The sequence below is a fragment of the Pongo abelii genome, chromosome 22, assembly GCF_028885655.2.
Source record: "Pongo abelii isolate AG06213 chromosome 22, NHGRI_mPonAbe1-v2.0_pri, whole genome shotgun sequence".
NCBI lineage: Eukaryota > Metazoa > Chordata > Mammalia > Primates > Hominidae > Pongo > Pongo abelii.
This window is the reverse complement of record NC_072007.2, coordinates 44,038,769-44,053,854: the sequence shown is the minus strand read 5'-3', so window position 1 is coordinate 44,053,854 and position 15,086 is coordinate 44,038,769. Positions and strand designations below refer to the sequence as shown.

At 41.2% G+C, this 15,086-nt stretch overlaps 1 protein-coding gene across 6 annotated transcripts in view; it reads right to left on the bottom strand.

Annotated features, from left to right (window-relative positions):
• ITSN1 (intersectin 1) overlaps positions 1-15,086 on the bottom strand; it is a 248,908-nt gene that overhangs the window by 150,955 nt on the left and 82,867 nt on the right. For all 6 annotated transcript variants that reach the window (XR_008517295.2, XM_024239271.3, XM_024239273.3 and 3 more), the window contains exon 5: positions 5,742-5,902. Coding sequence is in view for 5 of the 6 variants with exons in the window: in XM_024239271.3 (XP_024095039.1) it covers positions 5,742-5,902 (161 nt within the window). In the remaining variant the exon portion in view is untranslated. The remainder of the gene's footprint in view (positions 1-5,741; positions 5,903-15,086) is intronic.

The following is a 15,086-nucleotide window of genomic DNA, read 5'->3' as shown; positions in this document are numbered from 1 at the left end:
ACTATGTTGCCCAGGCTGGTCCTGAACTAGGAGCCTCAAGCAATCCTCTAGCCTTGGCCTCCCAAAGTGCTGCGATTACAGGCATGAGCCACCGTGCCTGGCCTACTGTGCTTTAAATAGCCACTGCAAAAAGACTATCATCCTTTTGACAACTGACTACCTTTTCTGAATGAATGACTTTGTAAATAAATACATCTACCAGAAGCCGTATTCTGGCTGCCATCACCTCTTACTGTGTAAGTCTTAACTCTTGAAATTCTCTCCCCTCTTCCAAGCCTCCAATCAGGATTTTGTCCCTATCACTCTACTGAAACTGCTTGTCAAGGTCACTCACAAGCTCATCATATCAAATCTAATCACCACTGTTCTGCCATATTCTTACTCAATCTCTCAAAAGCACCTCAAACAATGGAGCACTCCCTCCTTCTTGAAACACTTTTTCTTGGTAGCAGGACACCAATCTTCTGCCATTTCACTTTTGTCAGTCTCAGTTTCTGGCTTCTCCTCTTTTGCCTGGCCTTTAAATGTCACATCACACCAAGGCTTGGGTCTACACTGTGCTCCTTATAGCTAAGCTTGCCCCTAAGACATGCTCTCCATATCCAAACTGCCCCAGAGCTGATCGATCCTTCCTCTGAGCTCCAGTCAAATGTAGTCATCCCTGTCTCCTTAACATCCCAACTCGGAAATCTACTAGGACTCTCAAAATCACCAAAACTCTTAATTTCTCCTTTAAAACCATTCCTCTTCCTGTTATCCCCATCTCAGTATACACTTATACCATCCACCTAGTTATTCATGCGAAAAGCCTTAATTCTCCTTTTTCATTTCTTATTTCCAAACCACTGACAAGTCCTTTTTACTTTTTCTCCAAAATACAGGCTATAATAAATCTAATCTGTCCTCCACATTGATTATCACCACCAGATATAAATCACCATTGCCTCTTGCCCATGGCAAAAGCCTCCTAACGGATCTCCAGGATTCCATTCTGTCCCCTACATTCCAGTCTTCAGATAACACAGATAAGTCTATCAACCACGTCACTTGTCTGCTTAATCTGTTGCTTGCTTGCTTTTCCTTATGGTCTCCCCATGCTTCAGCTACAACGCCCCTCACACACCTTCCAAACCCCAAGCTAGTTTTTGCCTTAGGACTTTTGCCAGTGCAGTTCCTTTAGCCTGGAAGGCCTCTCCCCTAGGTCTTTACATGGCTCTCATCATCTACTTCAGTTCCAAAAGTCATCTGCTCAAAGAATTCTTCCCTGGCCATCTTGTTCTACTGGTTTCTCTCTCTCTGTCTCTCTCCTATTACCCTGTTTTAATGAACTTATTGCACTTATTCTCACCTAAAAGTATTTATTTCCTTGCTCCCCACAATTTGAAAATAAGATCCACAGTGGTAGGAGCCATGAGGCCTTGCTGGCCAGCATGTTCCCAGCAACTAGGACACACAGTAGGGGCTTACAAAACACTGGTTTAATCCAATAAAACCATGTACTCTGGCAAAACAAAAACCAAGCAAAAGAAAAATAGACTCTTCCTGTATAAGTTGGGTCTGGAACAAAAGAATTATGCTGAGTGCACACTGGTGAAAGAAGGTACCAAGTCTACCCATAGAATTTCCTTGAATAGAAAATTCTATTTTCAGAGTGCTCTAAGGCAAGTCACAGTATCACTGCACCCCATTTTTCTCTCTTCTCTGTAGGGGAGTTGAACAAAATCATTGTTCAGACTCCAGTCTAAGTCTTAATTCTACAGTGTGTTAATAACTACATTAAAAAATATCTGAGGCTGGGTGCCATGGCTTATACTGTAATCTCAGCACTTTGGGAAGCCAAGATGGGAGGATTACTCGAAATTAGGAGTTTGAGACCAGCCTGGGCAAAAGGGCAAGACTCTATCTACAAAAAAAATTGTTTAATTACTTCAGTGTGGTGGTGCATGCCTGTAGTCTCAGCTACACAGGAGGCTGAAGCAGGAGGAAGACTTGAGCCTAGGAGTTGGAGGCTGCAGTGAGCTATGATGGTGCCATTGCACTCTAGTCTGGGCAACAGAGTGAGACCCTGTCTCAAAACAAAAAACCCATGCAGACAAGGAACCATGGAAGAGTGACACGTCATATCACCCAGTTAGTTTGGTGATAACGAAGGCATGGGAGAAGGTAATTTTAAAAAACCTAAAGCCATCCGGGTGCGGTGGCTCACGCCTGTAATGCCAGGAGTTTGGGAGGCCGAGGTGGGTGGATCACAAGGTCAGGAGTTCAAGACCAGCCTGGGCAAAATGGTGAAACCCCGTCACTACTAAAAATACAAAAATTAGCTGGGTGTGGTGGTGGGTGCCTGTAATCCCAGCTACTTGGGAGGCTGAGGAAGGAGAATTGCTTGAACTCGGGAGGCAGAGGTTGCAGTGAGCCGAGATCATGCCACTGCACTCCAGCCTGGGCAACAGAGTGAGACTCCGTCTTGCCTTTAGATAAATGGTAGCTTTGGACAGGTTCTACCTCCTTTGTTAGAAATATGGCCTTAAGCAAAATGTTCAATTTCTGAGAATCTCAGTTCCCTCATTTATATAACAGGGCTAATACATTCTGTATACTTTTTAGGGTTATCATTGTGATCAAATATTATATGTGAAGGTACATACTATATATAAGGGCAAGGAAATGCAGAGTCAGATTTTTGTTTTGTTTTGTTTTTTGAGATAGGGTCTGGCTCTGTCACCCAGGCTGGAGTGCAGTGGCACAATCTCCCTCGGCTCACTGCAACCTCCACCTCCCGGGCTCAAGCCATCCCCCTGCCTCAGCCTCCCAAGCAATTAGGACTACAGGCACACACCACCATACCCAGCTAATTTTTGTATTTTTTGTAGAGATGGGGTTTTGCCATGTTGCCCAGGTTGGTCTCAAACTCCTGAGCACAAGCGATCTGCCCACCTCGGCCTCCCAAAGTGCTGAGATTACAGGTATGAGCCACCACACCTAACCAATAATTTTAAATATTAATTAGAAAGCAGGCCAGGTGCGGTGGCTCATCCTGTAATCCCAACACTTTGGAAGGCTGAGGTGGGTGGATCACCTGAGGTCAGGAGTTCAAGACCAGCGTGCCCAACATGGTGAAACCCTGTCTCTATTAAAAATACAAAAATTAGCTGGGTGTTGTGGCATGTGCCTGTAGTCCCAGCTACTCGGGAGGCTGAGACAGGAGAACTGCTTGAACCCGGGAGGCAGAGGATGCAGTGAGCCGAGATCATGACACTGCACTCCAGCCTGGGCGACTAAGTGAGAGTCTGTCTCAAAAAAAAAATAATAATAAAGAAAGAAAGAAAACAATGACAATAGTAATAAATTATTGTATTCTCAAGTGGCTGAACAAACTATTAAAATATATATATATATATATACATATATATATATATATATTTTACCCTAGATTGAGGTGAGAGGTAGAACTAGAAAAGACTTAAGTAAACTTGATCAAGATCATGTACTAGGAACTTCTCCTACGTTCTGATATCCGTCATGGTTTAGCCTCATCAAAATCATTTACTGAGAACATCAATGTGGTGAGAACAAGGTGAGGAAAGACAGGGAGAAGTCTGGGGGGAAGAATGATGGGCTGCCTGGCAGAGTATTAGGTCAGAAATCCTGGCAGGTTTAACAGTAGCAGGTTACTTAATGACTGTAAAACTTTCTCAGCAGTAAGGCCACAACCTCCTGAAACTAAATCAGCAATAGCTCCACAACTGAAATTCTGATGGCAGAATGGAATAAGAGAAAACAAATTAAATGGTACAGGAAAAATCATTGACCCCAGGTTTGAGAGAAAAAGAAGAAATGGGGTGCCTCTAGTCATTTGACCTAGAGAATCCACTATGAGATTTCTTCTTGTAGCACTGGAAGAAAGCCAAAAGAAAACCAAATACCGTTGTTGGTTTTTTTTTTTTTTTAAAGACAGGGTATCACTTTGTCACCCAGGCTGGGGCGCAGTAGTGTGATCTTGGCTCACTGCAGGCTTGACCTCTTGTGCTCAAGTGATCCTCTTGTCTCAGCTTCCCAAGTGGCTGGGACTATAGGCACCCACCACTGTGCCTGGTTAATTTTTAAATTTTCAGTAGTGACAAGGCCTTGTTATGTTGCCAGGCTGGTCTCGAACACCTGGGACCAAGCAATCCTCCTGCTTTGGCCTCCCAAAGTGTTAGGATTACAGGCATGAGCCACTGTGTTCAACCCCAAACACCCTTGAACTATTTTAACACCTGGGTCCTGACCAAAGATTGGCTACAGAGATCTTCAGGGATTCAGAGCAAGTTCCACTTAAATTAGCTGGTTAACTAAAGGCTAAACATTGTGAGACACACTGGACAAGACAAACAATGGCCCCAGTCATGTGGAGGCTGCTGCAGTGTTCACTTCTGCTCTTCCTCGCCTTTGCTCATATACGGATTTTTCTTTCTTTTCTTGGACCACTATTCTATTTGCCTAAAAATATTCCCAAAACCTTTCCCCTTACAAAAACCAGCCTTGTGGCTAAAACTTACTAAAAGAAAGGCAATACATTGTTTTTAATAGGAAACCAAATAAGTAAAACCAGAGTATTTCTGCATCTTAGCTTATCATTAATTGTATCAGAGAAATCCTGAATTACTGTTGACTGCCCCCTCCCAAATCTATTTCACTTTATCACCTATCATCAGCTATCTGAGGATGAAGAGATGAAAATAAACTCTAGCCACAATTTTCATGTTTTGTTTTAAACTGTTAAAGGACCTCCCCATGAATCAGATGTTAGATTTTATTACTGTGATCTTCAAATTAACCTAAATAAAGTCTAGAATGAGAACAGAAATCAGAACTACTGATCTCAGTCAACTAATTAATCAATTAACTTATAAGAAAAATACCTGGTTGAAAGCTAATTTTTTATGGAATCACGTTTGTTTGTTTTGAGACGAAGTCTTGCTCTGTCGCCCAGGCTAGAGTACAGTGGCGCAATTTTGGCTCACTGCAGCCTCTGCCTCCCAGGTTCTCCCGCCTCAGCCTCCCCAAGTAGCTGGGATTACAGGTGCGCACCACCACACCTGGCTAATTTTTTATATTTTCAGTAGAGATGGGGTTTCGCCATGTTGACCAGGCTGGTCTCAAACTCCTGACCTCAGTGATCCACCTGCCTCAGCCTCCCAAAGTGCTGGGATTAGAGGTGTAAGCCACCATGCCTGGCTGGAATTAGGTTTTTAATCAGGATAACAATGTTTATTTTTTCTCTATTCCATTTTGTTCTAAGAAAGAATTTAATGTGGCCAAGTGACTCAATACTGTGATTCAAAATATATATATTTCTACATGCTATAATCCAAAGGAATTGTTTATGCACAAGGAGAAACAGACATTATGGAAACTGAAAACCAAAAGGAAGTATGCAACAACCTGAAGGATCAATGGAAGAGCAAAAAAAAAAAAAAAAAAAAAACCCAGAAGCTGCAGCAGCGGACTGTAAGTTTGTTCCTTTTCCCCTGACTGACGGCCTGCATCTCTGCTTTCATTTTGATTTTACATCCTAGGGTTCAAATGTGAACATGCTCCTTCTTCTCCCCAGCACTATCTTCCTGCAGGGGGCCATCATTTTTCAGACAGAATTACCTCCTAGAATTTCATAATGTTATAAACCGAGAGGGAAAAAAAGGAAAACATTTATTTTTAAAATACACAAGAAAATACAGAAACCAATTCATTTTCAGACTTACCAAATGCTGGTGCGCTAGAAATAGCAACTGGTTGCTGTTTCATGACAGGGGGAAGTGCAGAGGGTAGCTGATATCCTTGTAGCTTCAGTTTGATAAGTTTCATAGCTATGGAAAACTCCACTTGATCCATTCTTCCATCATTATTCATGTCAGCTAGTGCCCTGCAAACCAACAGCACGGCCTGAGAACAACTGTGACCATAAAAGAACCTTTCCAAAACCACCACTCCCACCAACACGAAAACAAAATCATTAGCACGCTTACCCTACAGAGAACAACAGAAAACATAACTGTTTACCAAGCTATGGGAAATAGCCTGTAAATACTGGCCAAGTTTTATATAAACATAAAATATCTTTCACTCTGCCATTTTAGCAGGTGATTTTCAGCCTCAGTGTGAGGATTTGTACTTTAGACATCAAAAGGGGTTTCTTTCTGAAGTGATGAAAACATTCTAAAATTAGCCAACAGTGACTGTCGCACAACTCTGTGAATAAACTAAAACCAATGAATTAGATACTTTAAACGAGTAAATTTTATTATGTGAATTCTTTCACAATAAAGCTATTAGAAAAGAAAAAGATTTAGAAACAGAGAATGTTAATATTGCTAGAGATACTTAGATTGCATTCTTTGTAGAGCTCTACAAACCTCAATGTGGGAACGTGACGCAGTATGCTATGCTACCTACTTATGCTATGCTAGGGTTACTCAACTATAATGCTACTAAACCTCTAAAGCTCTTGAAACTAACTTTTCTTTAGAATCATGCCCCAGATCACTCAACAATTTTGTAACTCAGCTTACAAAATGTGTTTGCTATTTGAAAATGGTACTCAAATATACATGGTCCAAGTGCAAACTGTAATGAGCTTTAATGTAAAGTACTTTCTCAAAGAAGAGTCAGCAAAAGGAATCGCTTCTTGGCCTTTTGACTAAGAACAAGTAAGCAAAAGTTTGTCCTTGTAACTGGAAACTACATTATATCATCAAAACTGCACATATTCACGACTTAACCTCTTCTGCATAAAAAAGTTTTATTCAGATTTTATTTCTTTTAATCCAGATATTAAAAGCATGAGGATTTTTTTTAAACCAATGTTACGAAAAATGTATTTGAAAGATCTAAATAAGACAGTTCAATTAAAATACCATGGTTAGCAATCTTTTAGACTGAGCCATATCCGGACACTGTTCACAAAGGAAAATTAAGTTACACAGAAAATAATTCTGCATAGCTGGAATTAACTCAAAAAAAGAAAACATGTAACACAATAAAAAGCATGGCATAAGACAAAGATAAAAAAATCTCTAAAAGTGATCAAGATTGTAAAAGTCGGCACAATCATTTTAGAAAACAAAGATCATAATGCAGGAAACAAAGCTCTGTGGTTGCAGAAACCTTCTTTTTCCCTCAGATAGGAGTTCCCCATTCTCCTGTAGTCATGGGCCCTTCAGCAAAGAATTCAGAATCTGAATTCTTCTCACTACTTGTGAACCTGAGCATCACTTTTCTATATTTCGTGGCCATTTGGATTTGCACTTCTATGAACTGCTTATTCAAATCCTTTGCCAAATTTTCTATATATTGCATGTCTTTTTGTTGTTAGTTTATAAGAGCTCATAGTGCATCACAAATTAACTGTTTATCTGCTGACCGCTGATTTTTAAAAATTCATTATTTGTTGATTTATGTATATGTACAGCATAGAAATTCTAAATTTTCATATATAAAATATTTCTTTTATCATGATTAGAAGGCTGTCAGTCCTTGATTTTCTAACATTGTATTATTTTATTTCATTTCAATCCTTAAACCAATAATTATGTGTAGGGGTGGGGGAGTTATTCCAGGGTCCAATTATATTTCTTCTACATGGATTCCTAGCTTTCCCAGTAATATTTATTAATCAATCTCTCTTCTTCTCACTGAACTAATATACATTTTTATCATGTATGAAATGTTCATATGAAGTGAGAACTATTTCTGGACTATCTGTTCTGACTGAACAATTTCCAGGTCAATATTACAATGATTTGATCACACTGGCTCTCTGGTATATTGTGATCCAGGAAGGTCTGGGAAGGTTTTTTCCTCCCCTTGGTTATTCATGGGTGTCTATTTTCCTATGAACATTTAGATTATTTTATCTATTATACAAACAACCCTACTGGGATCCAAAAACTGCCTCAGAAGGGGATTTTTGGAGAATTGATTAAACCGCAATTGCTTTTGCACCAATAGTTTACCCAACCAAAGAAAAGAGAATCTTCCCAGTTGTTCAAATATACTAATATTTCCTTCAATAAAATTGTATCACTTTTTTCATATAATATGCTTTTCTTGTTAAATGTATTCTGAAGAATTTTATCATTTTTGCCAGATTTTAGATGAAACATTCCCCCCATTTCCATTTTTAGGTGCTTATTTCAAGCACAGAGAACATTTTTTATTTTAAAAAATTATTTAGGCTGTATTTAGCTATCCTACCAGACTCCTCCAAGTCTTATTAATGTTTTAAAACTAAAATCTCTTGGGCGTACTAAGCATACAATCACATAACTAGAAAAAAATGAGCATTATCTTTCTTTTCCAATATTTAGGCCAATCTTTTTTATTGGTCTTTACTGCCTCTAAGACATTACTGAATGCGTTCTTGCTCAGTTCTGAGCTTAAATGAAACAGTAGATTTACTAGAGCTAATAGTTTAAGAGAGTTCATTGTTTAGAATGACAGTTGGTAGTGATTTCTGGAAAGTAATGTAAACTAAACACAAAATTTTGAGCCCCCCACCATCTGAATGGATCCCTCATCTCAGCCAAGGGCATTCCAAAGTTAACCTGAAAAACTTTGAAGGGCATTCCATCTCAGCCAAGGGCATTCCAAAGTTAACCTGAAAAACTAGTTCAAGCCAAGATGGGAAGAGGAAGTCAGACATGCCTCATTATACCCTCCTCCCTTTTGGAATTCAGGCCCAGCTGACCAGCATTAGCATCAACACTGGCCTTAAGACTGATAAAGGAGGCTCTTAAAGTCTGATAAGAAATATTTACCATCTATTTTCTCTGAAGTCTTCATGAAGGCTTCACCCGCATGACAAAACTTTGTTCTCCAAAACCACTTATGATAACCCACACATTCCTTTCTATTGATTCCAGCTCTTTGGATAATAACTCTTTCAATGAAATGCCAATTAAAAACTCTTGAATCCACGTATGACCTGGAAGCCTCTGCTTCCCGTTGTCCCATTGTTCCAGACCGAAATAATGTACATTTTACATATATTGATTGATGTCTTATGTCTCCCTAAAATGTATAAAACCACGTTATATACCAACCACCTTGGGCAAATGGTCTCAGGATCTCCTGAGGACTGTGTCACAGGCCATTGGTGACTCATATTTGGCTTGGAATAAACCTTTTCAAATATTTTACAGAGTTTGACTCTTTTCATGGATAGTAGTCTCACATATTTAAGTAGTTTCCTTTCTACTTATTAGAAATGGTTACTGTATTTTTCATCACGTGCATAATCTGTAATTACCAATTCGATCACAAGTTTTCTTCTTTTTATCTGCTGAAATAATGACTACTGTTGATAGAATTTTTCGACTGAACCAATCTTGCACCTCTGGCATAAAGTTGGTTATGGTGTATTCTTTTCATACATTGTGAAATTCTATTTGCTAAGATTTGATTTTTTTTGCATCTATGTTCATAAATGAAACTGGTTTCTGGTTGCCTTATTTTTGTACTACCTTTCAGGTTTTATAAAGGAAATTAAGTAAATAAAATGAAATGGTGAACTTCCTTCTTTTGCTAAGTAGTTTTTTAAAAGATACGCAACTATTTAAAATGGTTTGGTGGGGAAGAGTTCCCATTAATCAAAATCAACATCAACATGCATACTAAAACCAATCAATCAGTCAGGCAGGTGCCCACTCCCTATTCCCCACACCACTGCCCAATATGGTCTCTGGTGAGAAACAGGTATATCCAATGTGGGATAATGAGTAGGTTAGGGGAGAAGACTTTAGGTAATGGCTTAATTAGACTCTAAAGGCGTCCTACAGAAGTGTTTCCATGGGTGAGGACAAGAAACTTAATCATGATTCTAGGGACTTGACTTTAAACCACACACGACAATCCCAACATTTAGTTGAAAATGTCGTGATACTCAAAAAATGCTTTTCTCAATAAACATACTGTGGGGAATCTCTGGCAATGAAAACTCTAAGAAATTTATGGAAATATGGTAGTTACGGCTGGGTGCAGTGGCTCATGCCTGTAATCCCAGCACTTTGGGAGGCCGAGGCAGGTGGATCACCTGAGGTCAGGAGTTCGAGACCAGTCTGACCAACAAGGTGAACTCCTGTCTCTACTAAAAACACAAAAATTGGCTGGGCATGCAGGCGCCTGTAGTCCCAGCTATTTGGGAGACTGAGGCATGAGAATTGCTTGAACCTGGGAGACGGAGGTTGCAGTGACCTAAGATAGCACCTCCAGCCTGGGTGACGGAGCAAGACTCCATCTCAAAAAAAACAAAAACAAAAAAACAGGCTGGGCGTGGTGGCTCACGCCTGTAATCCCAACACTTTGGGAGGCCGAGGAGGGTGGATCATGAGGTCAGGAGTTCAAGACCAGCCTGGCCAAGATGGTGAAACCCCATCTCTATTAAAAATACAAAAAATTAGCTAGGCATGGTGGCACGTGCCTGTAATCCCAGCTACTCAGGAGGCTAAGGCAGAGAATAGCTTAAACCTAGGAGATGAGGTTGCAGTGAGCCGAGATCATGCCACTGCACTCCAGCCTGGGTGACAGAGCAAGACTCTGTTTCAAAAAAAAAAAAAAAAAAAAAAGAACAAAGAGCATTTATAGCAGGTTACCTTAATGTAAGGAGGAAAGGAGGTAATTTAAATATGAATACGTACATATTATATACATTATGTACCTGCTTTTTTCCAACAAAAATAAACAAATGAAGGATAACAGGAAACTAATACAATGGGTGGAAACAGGGTAAAGGGATAGAAGAGGGAGTGACCTTGTCTGAGCACACCTTTTTGTTAATTTTGGTTTTTAGAACCTTTTTAATCTGTTATGTATTTAAATAATAAAATTAAGTCCACAAAGATGAGGAGGCACATCTAAATTAAATAAAAATGAAAATAAACCTAATCATATTATAAATAACTAACATATGCACATAAGAGATGGGAAAAAAAGCCTAGTCCAAGTAATTTCACATAGTACTTTATATGTCCTCTGTTTAAAAACAAAAGGAACTACAAAGTAATCTTGAAATCTACTGTGAAAGGAAAATAAAAACTCAGGACTCCAATTCGCTATGCAAAAGGTAGAAAAGTAAGCTGAAAGCTGAGTCATGCAAGAAGCTGTCATTCCCTTTGTTCCTAAGTAGAGAGCTACAAATAAAACGTCAAACACCTCTACAGGTGGCTACTTTATGTTCCATTTTATCTCATGTAAAGTGCCGACTTACTGAGCACTTTACTGATTTACTATTACCTAATTGACTACTTCCCTGCCTGCTCCTTTTCTCTGGCAACATATCAATTACCATATCCTCCCTCTTTGCCCTCCAGCCTACCTGTTCCCTTTAAATACTGAAGCCATCAAAATCATCATTGGAGAAAAGCACAGTTTCTGTGATTCTGTGCTTATTTCCTCCCGGCATGTCCTTAACTTTAGCAAAATAAACTCCTAAACTGATTGAGACCTCTTGTCTCAGATACTTTTTGGTTTACACTACTTACTAGGTTCGTTTTTTTTTGTTTGTTTGTTTGTTTGTTTGAGACAGGGTCTCACTCTGTTGCCCAGGCTGGAGTACAGTGGCACAATCATAGCGCAATGCAGGCTTGAATCCTCAGCTCAAGTGATCCTCCCACCCCATCCTGAGTAGCTGAGACTACAGGCATGTGCCACCACACCTGGATAATTTTTTTTTTAAAGTAGAGACGGGATCTCACTATGTTGCCCAGGCAGGTCTCAAACTCCTGGGCTCAAGTGATCCTCCTGCCTCGACCTCCCAAAGTGCTGAGATTACAGGCATGAGCCACTGCACCAGGCCTAAATTTGTTGTTTGTAGTGGAGGTGAATACAACAATTCTGAAACTACTTTGTGTGTGTTACAGGATGAAGGGATGAGGTCAGGCTCCTCTTGTCCCACCTCACTCCCTGCAGTGTTGGCACCTACAGATTCCTTTAGGAGCCCAGTTCATCCACAAAGGCTGGCCTCAGGCTGCTCATCTCTCACCTGCTGCCCCCTGGGCTGGAGGTGAGACCCAGCAGCAGTGCAGACTAATCCAGCTTCGTCAATCATTCATTCTCATTCATTCAAAAACCAATTATGGGGCGGCGGGGAGTGGGGGGCTGGGCATCTATCTGGAAATTGGGGTTATATCTATGAAAAAGACACAGTTCCTGCCACCACACAGCTTATATTTTAGTGCAAGCAGAACTAACAAGAGAACAAACCAGATTATTTTACATGGTGATAAGTGCTACCAAGGTAAAGGGAAAGAGGTGGGCAGAGGGGACCACTTTAGACTAGCTGGTCAGGGAATGCCACTTTGGGGAGGTGACATATGAACTGAAACCTGAAAGGCAATGAACCTGCGATGTGAGGAACTAGAGCAATTGAATTACAGGAAGAGGAAACACTAAGTACAATGACCCTGAGGCAAGGAGAAACCTGGCCCATTTAAAGAACAGGAAGAAGGCTGGGCAGGGTGGCTCGAGCCTGTAATCCCAGCACTTTGGGAGGCCAAGGCGGGCGGATCACAATGTCCGGAGATCCAGACCATCCTAGCCAACATGGTGAAACCCTGCTACTAAAATTCAAAAATTAGCTGGGCATGGTGGCGCGCGCCTGTAGTCCCAGCTACTCGGGAGGCTGAGGCAGGAGAATCACTTGAAGCTGGGAGGCAGAGGTTGCAGTGAGCCGAGATCGCACAACTGCACTCCTCAAAAGATTATTCCTGGCCGGGCGCGGTGGCTCATGCCTGTAATCCCAGCATTTTGAGAGGCCGAGGCGGGTGGATCATCTGAGGTCAGGAGTTCGAGCCCAGCCTGGCCAACATGGTGAAACCCCGTCTCTACTAAAAATACAAAAATTAGCCAGGTGTGGTAGTGTGCACCTGTAATCCCAGTTAGTCAAGGTGCTGATGCAGAAGAATCACTTGGGCCCGGGAGACAGAGGTTGCAGTGAGCCCAGATTGCGCCACTGCCCAGCTTGGGCGACAGAGTGAGACTTTGTTTCAAAAAAAAAAAAAAGATTATTCCAGCTGCTGTTTGGAGACTAGGATCTAAAGGGGCAAGTGTGAAAGAGAGAACCCAGTCCAGATGCTCGAACAGTGGGCACAGGTGAGATGACAGGTTAGGATGGTAGCAGTAGGAAAGAAGTGGCCAGACTGAGGATAAAGTCTGTAAATGCAATTATGTTGATGGATTGGGTGTGCAGGGTGAAGAAAAGAGAGAAATCAAGCATGGTGCCCAGGTGTTGGTTTGGGCAGCCAGGTAACTAAGATGTCATCTTAGTTCAATGCCATGAGCTACTGAGGTGGTACTCAGGAATGAAGGATGGAGGAGAGGGGATCAAGAGTCCAGGGTGCTTATTCTTTTTTTTTTTTTTGTATGAGTTTAGCAAATTGATCTTGTTGGGGCTGAAGGCCCTTCTGACACATACTCAGGAGTGTCTTAAGAAGTACAAACTACGAATATATGGCTGTTTGCCCTGACACCCATTCTGAACCAGATCACAAAGTTGATCTAATCCTTGCCTTCATGTGTCTGGCTCCCTTCTTTCCTCTCAGGGCCCATTTCCAGGTAGTGGTCCCTCGCTCCCTCTTTTCTCTCCATTTCTGCTGGCCCTCCGTCTCAGATTCCACAGCCCTCATCTAGCCTCTTTACCCCTGTCTCTTTTTCCTTCCTGTACCTTCTGGCTCTTGTCTATTCCCACTGCTTTATTCTCCTCCCCTCCACATCATAGCAAGGCTGAAAAAATTCTGAGCACTTCAATTGCCAAAAGGATATCTGCCAACCTCCTTCCAGCTCCTTATTAATAAGACAATTTCTAGGAAGATGTATCATCTTTGGCCACAGTTATAATTTGGCATGACACACACTGACTTGACTCCATCCTGAGAATTAAGGTTTTCTTGTATTCTTAATTGGAAATCAGCTAGGAGAGACAAGGAGTCCCCAAAGCATTAACAGATTACAGTTGAAAGTTAACAAATTAGTTAACTGGAATATAGTTTCTACATGGAAATAAAACATAATAAAGGTTTCTAACATATACTGCCCATCAGTTCATATCACTCAAATATTTGAAACAAAGTCCAGAACAAAGTAAGTAAAGCTCAGAGAGAGAAACTAGACACAGTTTCCAATTCTCAATCCAAACTTCTCTTCTTTGCTGGATGTGATGGCTAATGCCTATAATCCCAGCACTTTGGGAGGCTGAGGCAGGCAGACTGCTTGAGTCTAGGAGTTCAAGACCAGCCTGGGCAACATGACAAAACCCCATCTCTACATAAAATACAAAAATTAGCCAGGCGTGGTGGTGTATGCCTGTAGTCTCAGCTACTCAGGAGGCTGAGGTGGGAGGATTGTTTGAGCCCGGAGGATTGTTTGAGCCCAGAATATTGAGGCTGCAGTGAGCTATGATCATGCCACTGCACTCCAGTCTTGGTGACAGAGTAAGACTCTGTCTCAAAAACAAACAAAAAAGCAAAAAATTATCTTCTTCCCCAGATGACTGACACAAGGACTGCCTAAAACTTCAGAGTCAAACCTATTCTTCCCTCTACCAAAAGGAGTAAGGACTTACCCTGGGACCCTACCAGAAAAATCACAGAAGAACATAAGAATAGTATGGGGGTTGGGGGGAGCTGCTTCTTTAGATCAGCTATTATTAGTTGCAATTTTAAAAACCTAGGCTTGGCCGGCTGCAGTGGGTCATGCCTGTAATTCCAGCACTTTGGGAGGCCGAGGCAGGCAGATCACTTCAGGTCAGGAGTTCGAGACCAGGCTAGCCAACATGGTGAAACCCTGTCTCTACTAAAAATACAAAAATTAGGCGGGCATGGTGGTGGGCACCTGTAATCTCAGCTACTTGGGAGGCTGAGGCAGGAGAATCACTTGAACCTGGGAGGCAGAGGTTGCAGTGAGCTAAGATCGTGCCATTGCACTCCAGCCTGAGCAACAGAGCAAGACTCCATCTCAAAACATAAACGCAAACAAACAAACAAAAAAACCTAGGCTTTAAGAGATCAAGTACTACTCAGGGTTACTATGTGAATAAGTATCAAATCAGCTCAGTT